Genomic DNA, 8,512 nt, shown 5'->3' with positions numbered 1-8,512 from the left:
TCTATCTTTGTCACCAACGCTCCCTGCTGGAAAGTATCTTCTTTGTCAGGCCGCGTAGGTTCAGAGTTCAGACTTCACGTGAAGAAGAGGTTCAGACGTCATGTACATGAAGGAGAGAACTGGGAGAAAGAAACGATGGGAACTGGGAGAGCCGCCTAGAACTATCAGAGATTCAGAGTCCGGGGGACGGGCGTACTGGTCGAATTGGCAGTCCCCCGGCGTGTCTGTTAGAACCAGGCGTTGCCCTGGGTCCTCGAGCTCAGGCCTCGACGGCGACGCGCCACCGGTGTGGTGACCGCGGCGACTGAGTAACAGATGGAACAAGATTGTGAGAGAATAATGCGCTGCCTAAACATCGCAGCTTCTCCGGCCTCTATTGTTTCTTATTTATAATGATAGATGGGATCACGGAACATGTCTCCGCATATCCCCGCGCCACGCCGCACACCGTGTGCCACGCCGTTTCACCCGCGACGCGCACCACGTGCTGCGGCATACGTCGTGACGCCTACCGACCGAGAACTCCAGATCGTGTCATGCCCAAGCACGCCTCTGGCCACGCCCAATCTGCTAACTCGACTAGACTCCTATGACTTGACGATTTAACAACGAAATCCTAACCGAATGATGCAACAGTTTAGCTAACGTGTCGGCGAAGTGCAGGGGGCTGGACCAGCGGTACCGGCTCCGCTGCGTGTCCGCCCACGAGGCCACGAGCACGTCTCCGCGGCAGCAGGTCCTTCACCGCCGTCGAGGCCTTTTTCGTCAGAAAGCTCTGCAAGGTATTTCAGCCCACAGTTACAACCAACTTCTCCAGGTTGCTTGTGCTAGGCTGAATTGAAGCTGGTCTGGTTACCTCGGCGATCTTGCACACCATGAGGACGTGAAGAAGCAGGAGCACGCCCATCCCAGCTCTGGCTTTGCTCGATCGCTGTTTTCTCACCTTTGCTACCTCCTGTCTGTGCTGGTACACCGGCTAGCTGACGCGATCCGTGTTTGGATTCCTTCGGTTCCGATCTACAACTTGAGCCCTGACGAGGACTTGAAAATTTCTCTGGATGGACTGGATGCATGCACGTGACTCTCGACGAAATGGTTTGCAGCGACTGCATCAATATGTTAGTACTAGTTGATACTGGGACTAGGATGGAGATAAGCATCTTCATTAATTTATTTCCTACAGAAGGCATTGACTCTGAGCTATTTAGAACCAATTTGAGGAACCGATTTGAAAATTCTAATTTCTGTGTTCTAACATACTGACTTTGACTTTGAGCTATTTAGAACCAATTTGGGGAAGCATCACCGATGGCAAGAACAGGCATATTCGCACGAGCACATCGTTTGAACAATATGATAATGATAACTCATGAACAATTTGCACGTTAATTTATACAGCAGCAGTAGTATATACCCAACTTCAGTCGACAGAGCCCTGAAGCCGGCTTCAATCCACTGACTGCCCTCGCTATGGATGACTGGACAGCAAGAAGTTGCACCAAACAACTCTTTGGTCGGTCACTATATATCCAGTCTCCACCACAGGGTTCATAATTTTGGCAGAACAATTCAGTTTCCAACACTACAGTCTACAGATCTAGCCTGTACAGTACTGCCGGTTCTAGTATTGCTAGAAATCGTTCATGGGCGCTCGTGCTGACGGACACTCATATTGCAGCCCTGAGCCCTGCACTGCAGGGTCAGGGTGGGAAAGGTGCGTTGAAAGGTGGCTGGCATATGGGAACGGGCCTCGAGCCCTCGACAGAAGGCGCCCTCGTGCTGTCGTGCAGTTGTTCTTGTTCCAGAACTTTAGTCCAGACAATGCAATAGCACTGGGCCACTGTGTGAAAATTTTAATGCGTGAGTGTTCTTATCTTCTCCTTTCAAATTTCTTTTATAACATTTCCGATTACGTCGATCTGAAAGATACACGAATATATATTTGAATACAAATGTGATTGCATCATCTATTGCACAGTACTACAAGTGCTTCAATTTTGTAACAATAATTTCGTGAGCTATTCTGATCTGTAGTGGCTGTGTGTGATTACTGTAGTTACATTGTCAGACAAGATACTCTTATTCTAATTCAGATTGCAGACCATGCCCTCCCCACTCCTCTCTTGTTTAACACCTACTGGATGGATGGATCAATCAACTGCTCTGAATCTGAAGCCTGCTCTTCCCACCAAATATCTTGTTCAGTATTGCGGCCAGCCGGACACCCCCTTGAGCAATCCTCTTCTGAACCACCGGCAGCGCAGCGAAGAAGTAGTCATCTGCATGCAGTTCAGTTCCAAAAGGATAGCATCACATTCACATATCCATCAAGCTTCTAAAATAAAATCTAAGGGAAACTACAGTCGAATCATCAGGTTCACAAATTGATCCGTCTAGTATACGTTTGTTGGGAACCTACCTTCCAAGGTGGAGTCCTGCTCGACACCCTCGTACGCCGTGCATGCCAGCTTCGCGCTCTCTGCAGCGTACCTGCATGTGTTTTCAGCAGCACTTAGCCTCTGAAGATTTCAGCTTACTTCTGAAGAATTGAAGAAAAATGGCTGCATGCAGATCATGAGCTTACTTTTCAGCACAAGTCTTTGTCCGGCTACGGCAGGTCTCCCACTGCTTCTCTTCATTAGCCCACTCCTCCTGGACGACGAGAACAGCTCAATCAACACTACGTACTTACGATAGAGTACTAACAAGGCAAAATTAAGCAGCCTGAACCAGGTCTGTCTGTCCTTACCGTGATGTTCTGCTGGATGGCCTGTATCATGGTGCTCTGATCGTTGTCGTAGAAGTCCTTCATGGCCGTCTCAATGACGTTCACATCCCATACCTGAAGAACCAGCAAAGGTTGGTTACAGTGCTATACATGTACTCAGTGAGATGTTTGGCTGAGTTTGTGAAGCTATATATAAGCGTACGTGGTGAAGATTGGTCTTCCTTCGGTACCAGTGGACGACGATGGTGTTGCCGCCGAGGTCGTCAGTGTGGCCGCAGTGGAGTGGCTGGTGCACGTCGCCGACGAAGTGTGCCAAGAACATCAGGCTCTCCGTCGGATCAACTGATCAGAGCGGTGCAGGCAATGGCCGGATGAGCGAGGTCAAAGTCATATGATTACGATGCATGATATATGTAACGACCCAGGTCTTAAGACACGGCACAAGCCCACTCTACCGAGGAATAGGCCCTACCTACGTAGGTACCTATTTACGCTTTCGTCCTCGCTTCGCGTAAAACGGTTAACCGAAGGTTACTACGCGTCATTGGGCTAGCTATTTAAGTTCGTTCGTTTCAGTTTTAACTGCCGAGGTGGTACTACTCCCGTGCTACAGTGATTCGCGGTCCCCGAGCTACAGTAATCACCGATTTGGCCCAGCCCACGGTCGGCCCAAGGCCCAGCCAGCGGGGTCTCACATATACCCACCCTTAAGGACTCGACGTCCTCGTCGAGGGTCTAAAGGGTCTAAACGGATCGACTCTCTATTGGTCCACGTCCATATTCCCAGCTCCCCGGCCCAAGTGCCAAACGCGACCTGTCCGGGCTCCCGAGCCATATGTCCGTGAAACCGCTCGACTCAATTTTCTCTCTTGGCCCACGTATATATATTCCCAGCTCCTCGGCCCAAGGAGTGCCATGCTCTGGCTAGAGCCATGCGCAGCCTGTCCGAGCTCCCGAGCCATATATATTCGTGAAACCGCGAGAGTTTGGCTCTGATACCATTTGTAACGACCCAGGTCTTAAGACACGGCACAAGCCCACTCTACCGAGGAATAGGCCCTACCTACGTAGCAACCTATTTACGCTTTTGTCCTCGCTTCACGTAAAACGGTTAACCAAAGATTACTACGCGTCATTGGGCTGGCTATTTAAGTTCGTTCGTTTCAGTTTTAACTGCCGCGGTGGTACTACTCCCGTGCTACAGTGATTCGCGACGCTACAGTACCCAAGCTACAGTAATCACCGATTTGGCCCAGCCCACGGTCGGCCCAAGGCCCAGCCAGCGGGGTCTCACAATATACTAGGGTGGTTATGTTTAATTTTTAATACGACTGGTGCTTACATGGACTTGATGAGTCTTTGAGCGCCGCGGTGTAGTTGTTGATGGCTCCAACCACGCACATGTCCTTCTCTCCTTTCGTGTTGTGGCAGTCCCCTGCTCCCAAGTCACAAGCAAGCAGAGCATTTCCATCAGTCCTCGTCTACCACGTTGTAAGTTCCATGCACTACGTCCTTCCAACCATAAAAAAAAAGATGAGCATCTCGGAGAGTTTCCTAAATCCGTTCCAAATCCCTGTTTTTTACGAGATGAGAAAAAACTCCTCTCCAACAACTCCTAATCCATCCTCTTAATCTTTTAGAACTTGGAAAAAGTCACCATGTTCCGCGTAAAGTTACGCGCTTCCGAGTCGCGCGTATCTTCTCTCTCCGCGCGTGTTTGTCGGCCAATCTAAAGGTGGAAGGACGTAGAAAGAATAAAGAGTAGAAAAGGGTTCCTGATGCAAATGTACAAGAGAGAAAGAATATATAAAAGTGGTTAGGATAATTTAAAAATAGTATAGGAATCCTGATGTAAAATTGTCTTCTATATTTTAGGAGTGGATTATTAGAAACTCTTGAAGATGGCCGTCTTTATTCTTTCCAATATTTTTTTAGGAATTATAAAACTCTATTTTTTTGAAGAAAATACTAGATACTTTTGGAGATGCTCTAAGCTCTGAACTTTTTGGGCAGTTTGTACTGGCACTAGGATTTCTTCACCTACCTTTCTTCTCATCTTCTGTTTGACTGTTGTGTTCTATATATACAGACTAAAGAAAAAGCTTTCAACTTCCTTTGTGATAAAACAAAAATAGCATCTGTAAAACGGTACACGAAACCTGCATGCGTTCGTTACAACTTGCACATTATATACAATAGTGGTAGTAGTATATCGTTTCTGGCTACCAACCAAACAACCTAACCTTGTTGCAGGGACTTGGTATGCACTTATGCTTGCGTTGCCCTCTGTGGTGTTGACGCAAGCCTAACTTCCTTGCCCAACCAAACAAGCAAGCAAGGAGATGTATGCTCCTACGCGTCCTCTCTCTCTCATGATTATTCCCTTGAGATTGTATCCTACAAATAATGGGAAACTGTTACCCCCCACCGCCAAACACCGCCCCCCCCCCCCCCCCCCCCCCCCCCCCCCCCCCACACACACACACACACACACCGCCCGCAAATATCTCTGCCGAATTGCCGTCTCTGAACCAACGACCCAACCACTTGGCTGACGCCGCCTGCTTCTCTATCTAGCCAGTAAGACGTAAGGCATGAGCATGACAGCGACGTGCCATCCATCTGATCTAGCTACTCGCTCCAATGTCTTTCTTTAAGCAAAGTTCGCACTAATGGTCGACCACGACATGGATCGTCAGGCAGCTAGCAAAGCTCGCTGTGCGCGCTAACGGAGAGACGACCTGATCTGAATTCTGAGAAACGGCAAAGATTGCATGGATATCAGGGATTCAGAGTCCGGGGTGCTTACGGGCGTAGTCGAACTCGCAGTCCCCCGGCGTGTCGGCGAAGTGCAGGGGGCTGGACCAGCGGTACCGGAACCTCTGCGTGTCCGCCCACGAGCACGTCTCCGCAAGGTCGCCGCCGGCCCACCCCGGCAGCAGGTCCTTCACCGCCGTCGAGGCCTCTTCCGTCAGAAAGCTCTGCATGATATATACATCACTCCACAGTTACGACGAGTCCAGCTTCGATCTCCAGGTTGCTTATGGCTGACTCATGCACTGAATTCAAGCTGGTTCAGTTACCTCGGCGATCTTGCACACCATGTAGTGCCCCTCCTTGCCCCATGCGTCGGCCGCCGGAGCTCTCGCCGCCACCGCGACGAGGAGGACGTGAAGAAGCAGGAGCACGCCCATCGTGCGCTTCCCCTTTCTCTTACTTGTGTGTTGCGATGGGACTCTCCTGTTCTCACCTCAACCACCTTGATGGTACTGCGCTCTGCTCCCTTATTTATACACCGGCTAGCTGATGTGATCCGTGTAATTATATAGTATATTCCTTTTTCTCTCCCATGATGCTTGAGTTAGGGACTTGAAAGTTTCTCCACATGGACCGTATGCATGCCACTTTCAATGAAATTAATATATGGCTTGCACCAAATGAGCATCAGTATTGGATCAGTATGTTAATCGATAGGATCGGATGATAGAGATAAGCATCTCTCATTTGCTTAAACTAAACTTGCTTCAGCAGACGTGTGTCAGTTTTTCTCATGTGCAGTGTTTAAGTACCGACGTGCTGTTCCTTCACCTTCATGAGTCCAGTTGTCCACACGACGGATCCCAGGCCAGGCCCCAACCACCGGCGTGGTTTCTGATCGTTGCACGAGTAGTGATCCAGTTGCAGGATCATTCAATTTCGATGTCGATGTTAGAACAGCCATTGACTTCGAGGGGTCTTTAGAATGAATTTAGGAAGCGTCGCTGATGATACAAACAGAAGTATTCGCATGCTCCGATGCTCGCATCGTTTTTAAGTAGTCTGATGAGTGATGGCGGCCAAACATGAACAATTTGCACGTTAACTTCAGTGCTAGTCAAGTGTACTCAAGTTCAGATTTGGATACGAAGAACACGTACTGGTACACTCGCACATGGTTGATGGGCCGGCCGGCGTATACCTATCCCTGTCTGTCTTGTATATATAGTGTATACAATAGTGAACGAGGTATCAATTTGCAGTTTCGCACGCCATTTTAGTTTGGGCCTTTGGGATGCTCAGTTTGTGGTCTAGTTTAGTGGCGCAGATCTTCACTTGTGGGCATGCAGGTCCTGCATTCGAACCCATCTCCTTGAAGAAGTGTGCAAGGGTAAAGTTGTCTAAAAAATATCTTGCATGGACCCTTTCTTGAAAATGCTACTCATAAGTCATAACCATTCCAAGGTTCCAATCCTTGTGGGCTGCAATCCTGCAAATCCGATCATATCCCTCTCACATAGCCCAGCACAGTTCTATAACTTTTGCTCACGTGCCCCTATCAAGCCGCTTCTTTTCATCCCGCTTGAGCCCATCACGGTCCTCCAAACCACTTTGCTTCGCCTCACAGAGGAAAATGTCCATCTATTTTCATCCTTAAACTTCAAAACCAGACATTTTATCTTCTTGAACTTTCAAAACCGTTCAAGTACCTTTCCGCCCTAGTTTTTTGAGTGGTTTCAAAGGTGGTTTATCGCTTTTTTAGTTAAAAACTCAGTAAAAACTTGATAATGTTTTAAACCACGGAGAATATCTTGAAGCTTAAAACATTCTGAAGATGGATTGGGATATGTCAAATCCAAATAAAATATTTAAAGCTCATGAAAATATCTAAAGATGCTTCAAAAATAAATTTAGCTCTAAGAAAATGAAAAATATAGAAAATTGCTAAAACATTCTAATCGATATATGAACATGTTTTAAAAACTTATTGCAATAAAATTTCAATAAATACTTGATAACATGATTATATATATAGTATATTCCTTCTTCTCACCCTTGATGCTTTAGGGACCTAGAAATTTTGTCCACATGGACCGGATGCATGTCACTTTCAAGGAAATTAATTATATGGCTTGCACCAAATGAGCATCAGTATTCGATCAGTATGTTAACCGATAGGGTAGAGATAATAAGCATCTTTCATTTGCTTAAACTAAACTTCCTCCAGCAGAGGTGTGTGAGTGTGTCAGTTTTTCTCACGTGCAGTGCTTAACCAACAACGTGTTGTTCCTTCATGTCCAGTTGTCCACGCGAACGACGGCTCGATCCGGAGGTCCCAACCACCGGCGTGGGCCACGTGCTGATCACTGCACGAGTAGTGATCAAGTTGTAGGATCAATTTCGATCTCGTTTTCATCACATTAATAGACAAGGCATTGACTTCGAGTTCTTAAGAACGAAATTTTAGCAAGCAGCGCTGATGGTACTTTCAAAACCGTTCTAGTATACTGATACAAGGTATTGTATTACTTAGAAGCTAGACAATCAAGAGATGTAAGGCGCTTCGACTTAAGAAACTGCTTTCGATCGTCGCTGCTTCTTCCGCGTCCCTACCCTGATGTCAGGAAATTGGGCGTGCAACACTTCGACATTGGAAGCACTCGGACCCGCCTCGTAGAGCTCCTCGTAAGCCTTCTTTCCCGTCACGCTTGGCGTCGAAATATCATTTGGTCAGGCCATGCGCTACATGATGAGACTTCACCTCGTTTGGAAGCAGGCACCCGAGAGATGCCCTGAGCCGCCAAGCTCTTGATCCCTCTCTCAGGTCATCGTGGGTATGCCTGCGAGCGTCAAGGGTGTCGCGTGCATCATGGTTGCGGGCGAGACGCTGATGCATCGGGACCGCAGCGCGCTGCCTGCTGCCTTGTGGTGCCTGGTGGACCAACGCTTCCCTGCTGGGGCGCTCGGAGAGCATGCATTGGTTGGCGTCGAGCTCACGTCGCCGAGACAACGAGCTCTCGGCCTGCT

The 8,512-nt window shown here is 48.1% G+C and overlaps 1 protein-coding gene across 2 annotated transcripts; it reads right to left on the bottom strand.

The window, feature by feature from the left end:
• Positions 1-1,867: 1,867 nt before the first annotated feature.
• LOC136492614 (endonuclease 2-like) lies at positions 1,868-6,012 on the bottom strand. 2 transcript variants are annotated; one of them, XM_066488592.1, is made up of 8 exons: positions 5,812-6,007; positions 5,538-5,709; positions 4,071-4,163; positions 2,931-3,070; positions 2,750-2,842; positions 2,585-2,652; positions 2,420-2,490; positions 1,868-2,279 (listed from the first exon to the last, which is right to left on the bottom strand). In XM_066488592.1, exons 1-8 carry the CDS (start codon positions 5,920-5,922, stop codon positions 2,155-2,157), a joined length of 873 nt encoding a protein of 290 aa, XP_066344689.1. In that variant the 5' UTR covers positions 5,923-6,007; the 3' UTR covers positions 1,868-2,154. The 2 variants fall into 2 exon arrangements, with proteins under 2 accessions (XP_066344689.1, XP_066344690.1); XM_066488593.1 differs by lacking the exon at positions 4,071-4,163 and having other exon boundaries at positions 5,812-6,012.
• Between the last annotated feature and the right edge of the window lie 2,500 nt (positions 6,013-8,512).

This window comes from Miscanthus floridulus, chromosome 11 (assembly GCF_019320115.1).
Source record: "Miscanthus floridulus cultivar M001 chromosome 11, ASM1932011v1, whole genome shotgun sequence".
Taxonomy (NCBI): domain Eukaryota; kingdom Viridiplantae; phylum Streptophyta; class Magnoliopsida; order Poales; family Poaceae; genus Miscanthus; species Miscanthus floridulus.
Note: the sequence above shows the minus strand (reverse complement) of the source record. Positions and strands in the feature narration are given on the sequence as shown.

Coding starts and splice junctions, on each gene's coding strand:
- LOC136492614 (XM_066488592.1), bottom strand. CDS start 5,922: ATGGGCGTGCTCCTGCTTCTTCACGTCCTCCTCGTCGCGGTGGCGGCG. Junction 5,710..5,811: donor TGGTGTGCAAGATCGCCGAG/GTAACTGAACCA, acceptor TATATCATGCAG/AGCTTTCTGACGGAAGAGGC. Junction 3,071..4,070: donor CAAAGACTCATCAAGTCCAT/GTAAGCACCAGT, acceptor CGCTCTGATCAG/TTGATCCGACGGAGAGCCTG.